Here is a 16815-nt window from a genome sequence, read left to right on the forward strand (position 1 = left end):
TTTATATTCATTTGCTTTCTCCATTAGCTGTGACATTACGTGAAGGTGATCCATAGTTGAGAATCCTGTCCTAAAGCCAGCTTGCTCTTTCGGTTGATTCTCATCAAGTATTCTTTCTAATCTGTTAGTATTGACCCTTGTGAACAACTTGTAGATGTGGGATAACAAGCTAATTGGTCTATAATTTCCAATTTCTGATTTATCTCCTTTCTTATGCAGCAAACCTATGATTCCATTATTCCACTGCTTAGGCGTCACACCTTTTCTAATGCACTTTGTGAAGAGCCTTGCCAGTTTTTGTGTTATGTCTCTTCCTCCCAATTTTAACAACTCTACAGTAACTTCATCTACCTCCGGGGCTTTCTGATTTTTCATTTTCTTCAATGCATGTTCTACCTCATCAGGAAGAATATCGGGTATGTCGTATGTGTTGCTACTTTGCAATCCATCTTCCTCACTGCTGGCATCATTCCCTCGCTCCTTGTATAATTCTCTATAGTAGTAATTAATTCTCTTAATATTACTTAAGAGAATAATAATAGTAATAATAATTAATAATAGTATTAATTAATACGGATTAATTAATTACTACTATTAATTAATAGTAGTAATTAATTAATCCTTGTATAATTCTCTATATTCTGCTATTTGAGTTATGCCCTCTCTGCTGTTTATAAGTACACCATTGCTATTCTTCAATTTCAGTATCATTTGTCTTTCTGTATTACTGCTCATGGCTGCTGATTTAAATCCTTTGTTTCCCTTAATGCTTGTTCTACTTTTCTTGTGTTAAATTTTCTTATGTCCTCTCTGAGTCTCTTTCTAATGGCTTTGCATAACTCAGTATACTCAATTTTCTCCCTGTCAGTGTTTTTCTTGCTCTTCATTTGTCGTCTTCGGTTCATCATGACAAGTGTTTCTTGACTAATTTTTTCTTCTTTGGATTTCTTTTTCTCTATAGGTTTCTTGGGCTTTATCAGTTTCAGAAAGTTGTAATATTCCTAGTCGATATCTTGGTCCTGAGAATTGCAGAAGCTCAAACTTGTTCTTAAGTTCCAGTACATACTGCTTTTTCTCCTCTTCTGTTATCTCAAAGACCTTTGTATTATTTACTCGAGTCAATTTTTTCCTTTCCTTTCCTACATCTGTATCAAGTGTACATCTTACCATTCTGTGATCACTTCCAACATTTACCTTATTCAGGAAGGTAACATCATTCGCAATATATCTTCTGTTAGTGAGAATGAAGTCGATTTCATTAGTAGTTAATCCATTTGGACTCTTCCATGTCCACTTTCTGTTCACCCTTTCTTGAAAAAAGTGTTCATTACTGACAGTCCTTGAGATTCTGCAAATTCCACAAGTCTTTCACCTCTTTCATTTCTTTTACCATCCAACATTTCCTATAATTCCCCTTTCTGCGCTGTTTTGTCTCTTTTCAACTTTAGCATTGAAGTCCCCCATAATAATAGTGTAGTGGGTTTTCTGCTCATCTAGAAGACTCTCAATTTCGGTGTACATTTCTTCAACCTCTTCATTATCATGGCTCGATGTTGGTGCATAAATCATTATAACCTTTAGCTTGTATCTCTTAGAAATCTTGAGTATTAGTCTTGACACCCTTGGTGATGTGCTTTTGAATTCCAAAATGTTGTTTTTAAAATCTTTATGGACCAGAAACCCAACTCCACCTTCACTCCTTTCACTGTTTCCATTTGTGTACAGCAGATTTTCACTTTATAAACTGATAAGTGATTCATTTCTTCTTCTTGTTTCAGCCAAACCGATGATATTCCAATTCACATTTTCTAATTCCTTTTCCATCTCTAATATCCTGTCTTCACCGATGATATATGATATATTTTGATATATGAAGATCCATTATTTGTATATACTGTACGTAAATAACGAAATATATATATAAGCAGTTCTTCAGCACTTTTATCGCAAAAGTTACAAAAATGAGATATGAATACATGAATTGAATAAATTCTGAGAAATTATTTCGATTTCCCACTGATACTCATGCCAGGAATACTCTAAAAATGAAATGCGCGTTGAAATGTCACATCCACACTTTTATCGCATAAGAAAGTCAAACAATTTAAGTAGCCCTATAAACGAGAGTAGTTCATAAAAGTGGTGGCAATGCGACAGTTGAAAATAAAAAGATCGCAAACACGCGAAGAACTTGATACCATTAGCAGCCTGATTTGGTTGAAAAGTCACCAAAGAGCGACCAAATTGTTTGTAGTATGGCATATTGTTCGAAAACGTTGATTTCTAAGTGGCTTCTTCATCTTGTGGGAAAAAAAATTAAAGTAACGCAAACTCACGCGTATTGGGAGTGAGGGGTGCTCAAGGGTTTCTATTTGCTTCCGCTACTCCAATCACGACATTTTGAATTGTCGTAAAAGATGACTGGCGCTGTCTCCACGAACTGTTGAAGCTTTTCTCGTGTTGCTTGGCGTGAATGCTTCTTCAGGAACGAGCAATAGTACACGTCCCCTGCAGAATTAAACAGTGAACAGCATGTAACTGAAAATGTTGGCACATGGTCGTAGGCAATAATTAGCATCATTTTCACATTTCTTCGCTCCGGTCTGAATTTCGGGCGGATAGAATTTCGGTGGCACCATTCATTATGCCCATATGATTCCGACAAGGTGTAATAATATTCCTTTCTATTTTCTCCACCATCCAACTACAGTCTTTATGATCCTGTTTCTTAAAAACACATACGGCATGGACTTATACCACTCCATTCAGCGAAACTAATTTCCACTACACTCGCAAATCACATGATGTCCTGCTGGTCTCTTGTCTCGTTTTATGTGTAACCTGAGTCACGTAATTTCTGCCCATGAACGCATGCATACGGCAGGTTCTGCTACTACTTTCTGAACAGCTCTAGTGGCACTTGAAAGTTAGTGGAAAATTTATTGTATCGCCACCTATTCTGCGGGACTACCATTAAAAGACAGTATATTGGCTGAAACGAGACTATATTCTTAATAATCCTTTCTTTGCCCTCAACATACCGTGTATTCTATTGGGTGGGCATCGAACTCAGATCAGAAAGAGGAGAAATAGATCACTGTCTTGTGACTCGTGCTGAGTGATGTGGAACAAATCATAATATCCTGCTGGAATATCTATCACTAGGAGCACGGAGAATCACGATGAAGGGCTGCGTCGCAACACTGAAAAATATTTAAGTAGTTTCTAGGATTGAAACATTAATCAGATGATATTAAGAGCAATAAGAATTCAAGAAGGTGAAATGAATGCTTTGCTTAAAACCGAGTGTTCTGGAGTTCTGAAACAAACACCAGAACGTTGTAGGACAATTTTTCAAATGCGTGAATCAGTCAGTAGTGTCCTACTAATTTCGCCACTCATGTAACTCACGTAATATACATTATGCAAATGTGACTGGTATTCATCGAACCACATGACTTTACCAATGTGGAAATGGTTTTATAAGACAAAATCCTGGTGCCAAGCCGTTCGGTTCTTTAGGTTTAATTCAGTTCTATAGTTTTCTTTTTTTTTCTTTTTGAGCAGATGGTAGTTGTATGCAGATGGAAACAGAAAGAGAGACTGCTGTAGCTTCACTTATTCGAAAGAATGAAACAAATAAAATGGCTTCAGCAAAGTGAAAAAAAAAGAAAAAAATTGAGCATTCGTTTCCTGCCTCGAGTTTGCTTTCAGTACTCGTTTTATGAGTATCACAAAGACAATTCTTGGTATAATACCTTTAATATCAGGAATTAACTGTAAACGACTGTGGGAAAATGTCTGTTGTCAGTCTGCATACTAAGCTATAGACATGTGGCTCTGGGTGGTAAAACTTTGGATTTCCTTACGGGAGAGCGGTGTGCTTAATAAATTTTCTCTACTGCATGCCAAGCGTTTCGCAAGAATAGCGTTTTGTTCAGGTCGACTACACCGATGAGCCAAAACATTATGACCAGCAAATCGAAGCAACTGCAGGTGAAATACGGCGCTTGCGAGGGTCGGGACACGGTATAAAAAACACATGATACTGAGTTCCGTTAATCAGTGTTACTCTTGTTCTTCAGATGGGAAAGGCAGTGGACTTAGCGAGTTTGACAAAGGCCAAATTGTAATGGCCAAACGACTGGGTCAGAGCATATACGAAACGGCACGGCTGGTGGGGTGGGTCAGCCGTGGTTAATACCTACCAAAAGTGGTCCGAGGAGGGGAAACCCACGAACAGCCAGCGAGGTGTTGGATGACCACTGCTTCTCGATGCTCGAGGTGAGCGAAGGCTCTTCCGGATGGTAGGTGTCACCAGAAGGGCGACTGTGGCGCAACTCACCGGTAATTGGAATGCTGGTGACGGGAGTAATGTCTCACAATACGCAGTACGTCGAACCCTGCTGAAAATGGGGCTGCGTACCCGCAGGCCGCTACGAGTGCCCATGCTAACCACGGTTCACCGGCGACAGCGCCTACAATGGGCACGCGAGCATCGAAACTCGACCGTTCATGGCAACGATCTTCCCCTCTGGCGGTGCCGTCTTTCAGAAGGATAATGCGCCATGCCACACCACCTAGATTGTTCGAGACTGGTTCGCGGAACTTGAGGAAGACTTCTAGGTATCGCCCTGGCCTTCAAATTCCCCAGACATCAATCCCATCGAGCATCTGTGGTTTGTGTTGGAAGAGCAGCTGCGGTCTGCGGCGTCTCAACCACGGACCTTAAAGGAGTTAAAGGATCTGCTTGTTACGTGTTGGTACCAGATACCACAAGACACATTTAGAAATCTTGTAGCGTCCATGCCTCACCGGGTACGAGCTGTTTTGGCTGCACGTGGTGGACCAACATCATATTAGATAGGTGGTCCTAATGGTTTGGCTCATCGGTGTATAAGATATGCACACAGACATCTAGTATGTTATATTGCATTTCAGTAGTCAACTTACAGCGTAAATTTCGCTCCTAAATATTCGGTTTTTACAAGAAGTAGTTTAGCTTTCTAATCTCAGTATAAATGGAGAACAAATTGCCTTCGCTGGCTCAACTAATGAATCAACCTTTATTGTTCTGCGTCTATAATATAACTTTTTCAAGGGAGTATCCCACTTTTATAGCAACTTGATTGTAATAATCCTTTCTGAAAGAAACATAATAAATTTTAAAACACTGGAAAGCTATAATTTACGTCGTTTTACTGCAAGGCCATCTCTTTCTAGTCTTCTTTCTGTTGCAGGCCTGTCTAGAAGTGTACTTTCCGTTATCACACTCACACATTCCAGATAGGTGGTAAACATATAGTACAGAATTAGAGAGAGAGAGAAATTGTGCTTATCTAGAGGTACTAAAAGCAAGTACAAGCGTGGAAAATATAATGGAAACACCTCATATGAAAGTAGTTTCTGTAATCGCTGTATGACGTATTTATGAACATGCAGTGCTAATTTTTTTCTCTTGAAGGTACGAGTACTATGAAAGAAAGTCGATAAAAGCTGATGTTTATTACTATTTGAATTCCAAAGAGATCAAATTGTTGGTGCATGCTTAGAAGTGACATCGGTGACTGAAACCTAAAACTGCTGATTTATTTAACGAATCCAGAGCAATTCTATCGAAATAGTATAGCATCTTATGTAGGGCAACTCTCAAACTCTAGTTCAGCTGTATCGAAAGCATTTTCCAAGTATGGAAAAAGAAAATCTGATAAGACGAATTGTTGTCGGAAAATAGAGGCCGATAAGGGGTTACCACTGGACACTGAAAAGGATTGTATCCCAAAACATAAAACTACTGCCTCAAAAATAACTGCAGAACTTAATGTGTCTCAGCAATCCAGTTTCTAGCAAAACAGTTAGGCGAGAACTTCATAAATCTGAAATATATAGCAGATCCACTATTGCCAAGCCACTCGTTACTGATGGTAATGCTAGAAAGAAGTCGCAGTGGTGTAAGGAACAAAAATCGTGGGGCACTTGATGATTATAAATATGTCATATTTTCAGACGAATAGTAATTCACACTTTTTTCCAATGTCACGGAGAGTTTACATTTGGCGAATACCAAAGGAAGCGGCTCATCGTGACTGTCTTGTACCAATTGTCAAACATGGAGGAAGGTCAACAGTAGTTTAGACAGAAATATATTGGTATTCTTTAGGTCCTATCATCACCGTGAACTGGAGAATTACTGCCACGCCCCTGATTACCTTGATATTCGAGTGACCAAGCGTTCATTCCATGGTGCAAACATTATTTCTCACAAACGATGCCATGTTTCAAGATGACATGCTCCAATACACACAGTTAGTTGTGTCCAATCTTTGTTCGAGAAGTATGAAATTCAGGCTAAGCATCTCCCATTGCCTGCGCAATCATCAGACTCAAATTTTATTGAGATACTGTGCGCAAATTCAAAAAGCAGATTTCCCTCACATTCATTACTCATTGAGCTTGAAATATTCCCCCATGAATAATGATCCAATATAGTTCAAAATTTATTTGAATCTATTCCATGTAATATACAAACTGTTTAAAAAGCTGTTTAAGGGTGATGACCCAACACCATATTAGTGCTAACTCTTATCACAGGTATTTTCGTTATTTTGTCCACCCCTGTAGGCATAAAAGGTACAGCTATTATTAATCAATACCGCGTAGTTATATGCTAAATGTATTAGCACTATATTTTTCTGTTTTGAGCGCTGATCAGCACTCAAAACAGAACAAGGAATTAAATCAAGGAAGCCGTTATTGAATATAATTTTAGTGCCATGTCATGCCTCGGCATGGCATGACACTGAAATTAAGACCCTCATCCTTTTTATTAAGGAGAAAGTGAATCAGCAGGAACAGAACTGCTACCAAAAATTAAATCGCTATTGCAGAACTATTTCTTTTATTTTTCTGTGATGTGCCATGCGCTGAAACTTTCATATAATACGAAATATAATACGATCAAAACAACGGTTTTTCTACAGAGAAAATAACTCAAATTTGCAGTCACATTAAAATATTAATCGCTTCAATATTATTCAAACTAATTTCATGGTGACTATACAATTTATTATTTTCAGTCAGAATTATTTAAACATTAAGTGCATTTCGAGGGTTCTCCAATCACCATTATTACTAGTGAAGATTAAACAATATTTATTAAAGCAAAGAGCGATAAGAATTCGAGAAGGTGGTTGTTAGAAAAAAAAAAATTAATAGACACCCAAAATGCAGTGGTACACGAATACGAAAACGTCTCTCTTAAAAAATACCATTATAGTGTTTGTTTATAGGTTATTTAAAATAAATACCCTCTCAAAATAGGACAATTCACTGCTGATATCCAAATATTTCAGGTGGATTGTTCTTGGTACTGTCAGTACTTAACTCCTGACTTAAAAAGGAATCACGCGACTATAGCAAATGGGTCTTATGTTGATCAAGGAACCTCAACAGCATTAAAAATATGAGATAAGATTTCAACTTCAAAAAGATGAAAGCATTATGATCAAAATATTATCTTGAATAAGATAAAATTTCGCAAAACTTCCTCTTGCATAATAAGATAATTTTCTCAAAATTCATCATATATAGGAAAAGTTTCATCGGATGAATATTTATAAAGAATTTCATATATATATTGTTGTGTTAAAATTAGCAGGTCCCTTCTCTAGCACGCATTTGAATTTTAAGAATGCATGCTTTGGATACACAACTGTATAATATTACATTTAATGTTTAAGTATTTACTAATAATTGCAACAAAGATCTTCATCCCATCAGAATATCCTTCCACTTGGACTACATTACTGTGTAAAGAAACACGACTCCTAAAATTTAGCAGCCGTGTATTTACGTTGCTTCGACATTCCATTGCTAAGTATTTGATTAGGATTAATTACTGGAGCTGAAGCAAAATCATATAATTGCATCATTGGTAACAGTAATTAATAACATCGTAGTACCGTACCCTCAGAACAGTAATCAATAAGAATCTTGAAATGCTTATTAAAATGACCGAAAAGTATTATCATCTAAATGACATATTTGTCGTTCAAACTGTTTGCCAGTTGTAATTTTAGTGAAGAGAAGTAACTAAAACAACCGCTTTAATTTCATAACATATTTCTACATTCTCATTTTCAATAATAATAATAAAACATAACTTTAAATAAATTAATCATTTTCCAAAAATTAAATTTAAAAATTAACAAATTTATGAATTTATAAAATTGTTCATTGAAAAAGCTCACAATTGGATTCTTATTAGAATATGAGTTATTCCTCTTATTAGAGCATAAAAAGTGTGCTTAATGAAGAAGGAAAATCCATGGAAATAAGTGTTCTTTAACGTTTTACAAATGTGTGCTTTAAAACGTAGAAAATCTGATATCATAGCTCGGGTCATTCATCTTTTAAAATATGCTCAGTACGGAAAATAATTAAAATGCCCACCGTCACGCTTTGTTTTCTGGCAGCAACATCGATTCTTAAACAAACAACTCATTCATTTTCCCTTCCAGCCGAAGATTCATGTTTACGCAAGCGGCATCTCCATGAGTTATCCATATACAGCCATTAGGCTTTATAAATGGACTTCCACGTGTGTGTGTGCGAATGCACACACACCCATACATACAAGTCTAACACAAAGACATAAAGAGCAGCTCGGTGAGCTGGCTGCCGCTCCATTCCGAACTTGCAGTGGTTATGGATGACAAGCTCCGCGGTGCCCCACCCTTACGGAACATATCGGGATGTCCGTACAGGTCGTTAAAAACGGTTTATCAGCCGTCGGCTGTGGATGGCTGGCTTCATTAGGAGATTAGTCGTGAGCGATTTCCTCCCCCCCCCTCTTCTTCTCCGTCCATCTGTTCGAATTGACTGAGAACGGAGCGTCTAAGAAGTAATAGCTGTTTACCAATCCCTCGTAGTCTCTATGACCCGCCTCTCTCCTCCCACTTTAGGACTCATCCTAGCACGCGACCGTTAATACCCCTCTAAAAGAGATGGGCAGTAAATGGAGCGGGCAAATCCTCACCTCAATCTCGGAGCGGGAGTGACCACATTTTTTTTTTCTGTTCGGCGATTACATTTTTCTCCCATAATCTAGCACCCTTCGACCTTTTCCACGAGTTACATACTCGAGAATTAATCTATCATGCTGACAGACCAAAGGCTACTTTGATCCAAATTAGTCATTTTGACAAAATGGTAAATAAAATTTTATTTAAAATGCATTTTTATAATATTATATTCGCTGCGTTCGTTTACATTTTTCCTTCGTAACGATTAATTATTTCCATGCGCTAATACAAAACATTAGTTATTAAATGAATGCAACCTCTAGCTAACATAAATGAATAACATAGTATTAATCACCACTGTGGTTAATTAATAGTGCCTTCCTCCGCTGTTCTTTTTCTGCATTATTACTGCAACTGTATTATTGTGGTGCGTATATCACATCCCCGCCCAGGTTTCCTTCAAACACAAAAGCTAAGCGCAGTTATAAAATCAAAGATTTTATCAAATCCTTCTCATTTTTCTCTGTTTTAGAAAATGTGACGTTTTTGTTCTCTTCCTGCACCTTCGATTTAGAACCTTTTATTCCCCCTCCCCCTTTTCAACTTCTTCCAGCTGCTGTTTCTTTTGGACACTTCCTCGAGCACACTGCTGTTCTACTCCCGTTCGATTACTTCTTGCACTGTTGTTGATATCCGGATTATTTCAGATTTCAAACAATTTTAAGAAGTTGATCTCCTGTAAGAAATCTTTCATCAGACGAGTATTCGTACAGAAAATCTCTACGGTACACGCTCGTTTTGTGGAACTTCAGGAAGCACGTGGAGTTTAAAAACATCCACGTTGCCTTAAGTGCGCCTTCGTAAATTAATACATTTACCCACCTGTGAATGATTTACAACGAATTTTATGCAGAAATTACTTTTCGATCCGTGCACTTTCCGTACCAGTGAACCTCGTAATTTGCTTCGACCCTACATGGCAAGACAACACAACAATCGCGAGCAGTAGACTCACCTTCTATTGTCCAGAGCCACGGCACTACGAGATACCAGAGATACATCCTTCGGGACGTAGTCCAGGCCACACACCTGCTCCGTCGACTATGCTCTCTACCGTCTCTCCGCAACGCACTAGCCACCAAGTTATCAACGAGCGCGCTCGTGTGGCAACCGCTGACGAAACGGAATCGATGTAGAATTTCCTGCGTTTGGAGTAGAAGTTACAGGCAAGGGAACAGGTACGGAGATGGCGCTCCGGCTGAGCATTACGGGACACGGTGAGAAAGAGATTCCACGGGTTCGGATATGACTCGAGATCCACTGCCGTGTATTCCCAGTAGTATATGTGTGGTTGCGCGTGTGGTATGTGCTGTCGGCTTTTGTGGACAGAAAAGAAACTAGAATTAAGACGGTCGCAGGTGACAGGATCCCGTAGTCAATACACGGCCAGTCGCTGCTTCCGAATTTTCGAGTTATCGCAAATACACGGAGAATGAATGAATGGTAAGCGCGTAGTATTCGGAACATCCAGTTGTTCGTGATTCCAGGATAATTCCAGGATTGCGGCACCATTTGAGTCTCTTAACGCGAGGTAAATGAGGATTAATGTTTGTGGAGAGGGGATGCTCTGAAGCAGAACGCCGCATAACACCAACCCGTATATTGTTTTTCCGCTACTGATATGGATTAAAAGAGGGTCGAAATACGCAATGTGCAAAAATTTCACGCTAGTACTGGAAGCAGTGCAGCACGACTGGCAGGGTTGGATTACTTCTTTGGTTTACTCGTGTAAAATTTTTTTCAGTCTCTCGCTGAAGATTAGCGTCTTCAACGACAATCCCTAGGTATAACATTGGCATTTGAGAACGCCTTAGCATATATGTTTGTGCGCTAATCTGTGCGAGAACAGCATCAACCTTGCGTTAACAGCCCAGTTGTCAGTAAAAAACGTGCAAGAGATTATCGAGTGTACGGAAGCAATTCTCTGAGAAGTTAGCCATTCACTCACTCACGCTCGCTTTCTTTCTGTGTGTGTAACTACGCCATCTCTATCTATGTCATGAATTTTAGGAAAATTCTAGAAACTTCCGGGACATTATTTTTAAGAACGTAGTATGGGAACCACTGTTCGGTAATTCAGATTTATGGGACTTTTCAGATATAACGATAAAATGACAAGCTAAGTTACAAATTCTTTACTACACATGCGCCTAGTAAAGCAAAAATAGTAGTCTTAGCTTTTAAAAGTACAGAATATCAAGCATCCTATATGCTTGGATCAGTCTTAAACTACTTGAGTTGGATACCTGTCATTTATAATTTAAAGGGCAAAGTTAAATTTGATCTATATATAGGTTATTTCTTGTTGTTTATGGCATCACAGTAGCATATCACATACTTTTATATAAATGCAGCTTTAAAAAAATGGGAACAAAAGGGAAAAGCGGGATGCTTTGCATATTCATCCAAGCACACCACAAGAACGTGAACATAAAAGAATAATTAAGTACGCGTGAAGATAAGGTTTTACTTTAAAAATAAATATACGTATTGAAAAAAAAATTGCAGACAAATGAACTAAATCTTAATTTAGTTAATTTCTCTGTTACAATAAATATTTTTAAAGAAAACAATACCTGTGAAAGTTCGAGATCTGATGTTCTCTCGTTTGAGACATTCCTTAATGTTTCCTGGACTGCTTCAAATACAATATGAGATAAAACTCCACTAAAGTAGGACTCTGAGAAAGATGACGGGGGTTCTGAAAAAAAAAGCGCCAATAAAGAAAACTGCCTTTAGAAAAACGACTATAATCATAGTCGAACTGAACCAGCCTTTAAAAAATACCCTTCAGTATCGACACGACATGACCTCATGCACAATACACACAAAAACTTCCCACAAATTTCGGCTTGATCGCTGGTTTTCACTTGTCAAAACGCATTCATCAATGATGCGTGAGTGAAGGCCTGATATGGAAGACACATTCAACTTTCGGTTTTAAATTTCTCATTCCATTTTGGATATAAATCTTTATTTTTATCCCCAATGTGAGAAAATGTTACGAATTCCTTTCTGTGTTCCATCTTCCGTACATTTCTTCTCCATATTTTCCGCTCACGATTTGAGCGCCTCGGGTAAGATATTAACGAAAACAAACATCATGATTGGACACAGTTAGTCATGATAAGAAATTAGACTCGATGTATTTCGGTTTCTTCCACATTTTTATAGGATTAACTCTGTTTCATTTATGACTCACATATGTAACTAATTGAGCTTACTGGATTAATTCAGCTTATTGGAGATCATGCGATATTCTTTTTGCATGCCGTTCTAGTTCGGATAACACCTCGAAATGATCACTGCCTGAAGTCACACCATGAAGGGAGTTCTGTACAGTAGGCTGACCTCTCTAGGCGACAGTAAAATTAAAGGCACGAAAGCGAACTAATTTACAATTTTATTAAAATCTCCAAATTTGTCCAAACCTACTTTTTCAGCTTTAGAACACCAAATAAAACCTATCGCAGCCGCAGTTTCTTCGAGTTAACCGCATACATGTACTAAATATTCCCCAGGGATCTGCGCAAATACCAGGACGTTATTTTCCGTACCCAAGGAGAGGTGATAATACAGCACGATTAGCGTTAATCATCAGCCATTACCGAATGCGCTATTCGGTCCAAAAATTACACAGGCATAATTCCATTATATCTGTGTAATTTCTAGTTAGTGCGCGAACACGACAGAACACCATTTGCTTGAGTTCCTTAAAATTGCGTGCCTTAGAGTGGATTATGTCTCTTGTCGAGCACTATGTTACGACCTTTAGTATTTTGTACTTATTTTCTCTCGTGGCAAATAACTTAGACATTATTACCTTTAAGAAACCTAGTGAGAAGAAATACAGCAGTTGGACGTCCGTTTCAAGCTGCTAGCACGCGGCTGTAATGTAAATCATCATTAACATTCATTCATATATTAAACTAATATTTAGTCATTTTACGTGTTTGCAATATGCAGAGATGCTCGCGACTCAATAAAGCGCACCACCAAGTCACGAGTTGTGCGTGACTCGGGGCAAAGAATTAAACGCCTTGTTTAGCGCAATCGATACACGAGTGAATATGGCATCAAACAAAATTTCAACTTTTGCCTAATATTTATTCCTTTTTAAATTGATATCAAACTTTAAGGGACGCTATAAAACTGCACCTTATTTCCACTCTAAGTCTTGATTATTTGAATAGTTGAGCAATAATAATCATCGGTATATTAAGTGAGGTCTAATAGAACTGGAAATTCATCACAAAAAGGAAAGTTGGAAGACAATTTATACTAGTTAACCTCAAAAATAATGAAAGTAAAAAGTACGTTCGGTGAATATACGATGACAGACATATGCGTACCGTCTGTGGCAGGTTCTGGAAACTGCATCCACAACACAGTGAACTCAGTCTTTAAATTTTCTAGAACAGAAGAAATTCATCTTTTAGGTATGCGATGGTTGAAATTCAGATGTAGAAAAGCACCTATCACGCTATATCAGCTTGGCTATCCGTGCCAAGGAAACTTCACAACGCATCCATTAAAAAATGGGGGGGGGGGGGAACAGTGAGCAGGTTTGAGGTGCATATGTTGACTGTTCATGCAGCGTAAATCACACGATTTCATAAAATCAGAAATGAAAATCAAATGAAACTTACTTGAATATATTTCATGGCCAGCACACACATCAGAACATATCCAACTACCTCAATATGAATTGATTAGTTTAACGTCACTGAATAAATTGAAATCTGTGAGATTCCAAACAGATGCTACGTCGGCAGCCAACGTCTGGTAATCGTAAAAACGGGCCACTATGCACGTTTTATAAGCGAAAGCCGCTGTTTTATAATGCCCTTTCATATTAAGAAAAAAAAATTAAAAATGCTTGTGGTTTCAGCTTGTTCGCTGTTTCACAATTGTCAGCTAGCGAGATACATAAGGAAATCGTAAATCAGTTCAATTACCTTTTAAGGAACAATTGAAGCAAATAAAAAGAAACTACTGTTACTCTTATTTGCATATTTCCTCTGCCTTTTTAATATCAAACTGAACAGCAATTAAAACATTTAGTATTACGCTACGATGGCACTGCAAAATTGCTTTAAAACATAATTTTTAATGGGTGAATATTTTCTGAGAAATCGATAGACTTATTTATAAACAGAAAACAGCCCACATTCTAAAGAAACAACAATGCTAACAGCATACACTTTCCTCTCACTGTTCTCATAACATTCTTTCTCAGTCATCATCCTACTTTGCCCATTATGGCTTAAACCCCATAAATAATTATGTGCGAGGATATTTTCGTTCGTTCCTTCGAGAGAAAACGAAAGCTAGCCATGCGAGAAAGATGATTTTTTCCCCGATTGTTTTTAAAATCAGCCTAGACTTGCCGTTTGGTTCAAAATTTCCAAAAAAAAAAAAAAAGCGAACGGTTTGAAATCCACGAGAAGAAATAAAGTCATCATACGAATAGACACCTTCCCCAAACAAAATTTTCTCAAGTTGAGCAGCGATCAGTTGTTAAACTTGGCGAGTATATAGTTTGTAATAAAATTGGGAATGAAAGAAATAGAACTGCAGTGCCTGACCACCTCAAAGGAACATAGAGGGTTCGGCTATAATTTATGCAATAATTTATGATTCGCCTTGAACGTATTTATCCCTCCCCCCAAACCTTTGTTCAATTACTTTAGTATTTGCTGTCCATGGTTTTGCCAATCGCGAAGGTCACCGGACCCTGAGTGTTGCGGTCGGTGAGGAATACGTATAATTAAAAAAAAAATCCTGAGGGGCGCCTCAAAACATTTCCTGCCACCCCTGAAACTACAGATTCCCTCAATGAGAAGTTGGTGTGCATGCGAGAAAATGGCTCTGTGCGGCACAGTTGAATAGGCTGATATTCCATAGCGCCTGATTTGCGTCACTGGTTGATATGAATACTTTCAATCCCGTATTGAAGGTATCTTTGCTGAGCATTTCGATTTAGTGTTAGTCATGTGGTTAAAGGACTCTCCACGCTTTTGCGAAAAATAAAACTAAATACTAGCTATAATGAATCGAGACTCCTCAGCGTCTTCCAACTGCTCCAGAAAGCTGAAGCTATCTTTGTCTTCAGCACATGGAACACCAGCTTCCCTCCCCTCGTCCGATACTTTTTTTTCTACAGTAGAGGATGAAGAAACAATAGTTGAGAAAAGGCGCAAACCTGAAGTTTCCTTTATTTAAAAAAAAAAAACATCGTTCCGAAAATTAAATACAGAGGTACAAAATCCTGGAAGAACCTTCCTAAACATGTTAAAACTTTCATGACAATAAGCGTTCGAGAAACTAGTAACGATTTCATAACCAGTGATGTCCCCTAAAACCCATTCGATTACGCGTTCTATTCCATTTTACCCTTTCACCTTTTTCAGTTTGGGCTCTTTTTTTGCGCTAGTAACAAAATCCGGCGGAAATATTTTGATGTTCTTCCAGGTACCGCCAGTCATGAGGTATCCGATTGGCTACGGATTGCCATGAAAGCTATATATCATTTGGTTAATTGAAATATGACCTCTTCATATCGTTATTTCCACATTACGATTTCCATTTATTTCTCAACTTTCCATCATAAAAGTTTCATTTTACTGGAATATTTAAGACTAATTTGTATAAAGATAATAAATAAATACATTTTTATTTATTTATTTATTTATTATCAGAGTAGTTCACAAGGTAGACAGAATACAACAGCATCCCAGTATTTAGCAGTCGTGTGAGCTAGAATCACTGTCATCTCAAACGTGTGTACTAATCTAACATCGCGTTTCACCACTCGGCTTATGATACGGTCATGAAACGTTACTCCTCTGACCCCATGATGTATTGGTTGCCGAACAAATACACATGGATCTACTAAATTTATGCTCGTTCTTGTTGCGAAAATAGTTCAAGTCAACAAATACCTTCTTTCGTCTTCTCAACCTCTAGCCCATGCACGGTACTAAGTACTATAGGTTCTAATACCTCTCGTGTTTGGGGTTTTCATAAAAAAAAAGAGACTACGATTGGTAATAATTGCGAATCGCTGATTTTTTCACAATTCCTCTTCCCCTGCCAAGCCCAGTTCTAGGTTTATCGTATTCTTACAGTTAATCAAAAATTAATCAACGAAATAACTTCGGCTGATGCTGACTATACATGACATCGTCAATGTCGACAAAATGGTCTTATGAATCTTTTTCAGAAACACATCTACTACGTTTGCAGAAAATTTTCCGACAAAACAGTGAACTGTGGTCCAGTCATCAGTTGTTCCCTTTGTCAGTGGGAGAAATAGAGAAGCGGCACTCCACAATAGAGAATTAGTATGCGATTATTACAAACTGCGATAAGCCGACAATTATACATCAAATCGGTGTTTTCGAATTTTCTGCTGCTAGCCAACCCCCTCTTGCACTATCATCTCTTGACCACAAAGAGTAAGTGTGTGTAAACGCAACCAACTTTATGCTAAATGAAAATTACGATCTTTAATGTTTCTAATAGCAAAAAAAAAAAAAAAAAATCAATAATTATCTCCTGGTGAATCCTCTGAATATATTCGTCTGCGGATCATGATGCACATTACATGACTGACAACCGTAGTACTGATATACTATGCTGGATATACATTGCTGCTTAGTACAGAGGATTTTTCATTAGTCATTATCCTTTAAACAGTACAGAGAATTTTTCAGGGTGGTATATTATT

At 37.9% G+C, this 16815-nt stretch overlaps 1 protein-coding gene across 1 annotated transcript in view; it reads right to left on the minus strand.

Moving 5' to 3' along the window:
* The window catches only part of LOC150091120 (uncharacterized), a 764830-nt gene extending 754685 nt beyond the window's left edge, over positions 1 to 10145 (minus strand). Inside the window, exon 1 of the mRNA XM_090385941.1 lies at positions 10039 to 10145. Within this exon, the coding sequence (XP_090242067.1) occupies positions 10039 to 10084 (46 nt within the window). The 5' untranslated portion in view covers positions 10085 to 10145. The remainder of the gene's footprint in view (positions 1 to 10038) is intronic.
* Between the last annotated feature and the right edge of the window lie 6670 nt (positions 10146 to 16815).

This window comes from Mastigoproctus giganteus, chromosome 1 (assembly GCF_048544385.1).
Source record: "Mastigoproctus giganteus isolate SK-2022 chromosome 1, ASM4854438v1, whole genome shotgun sequence".
Classification (NCBI taxonomy): domain Eukaryota; kingdom Metazoa; phylum Arthropoda; class Arachnida; order Uropygi; family Thelyphonidae; genus Mastigoproctus; species Mastigoproctus giganteus.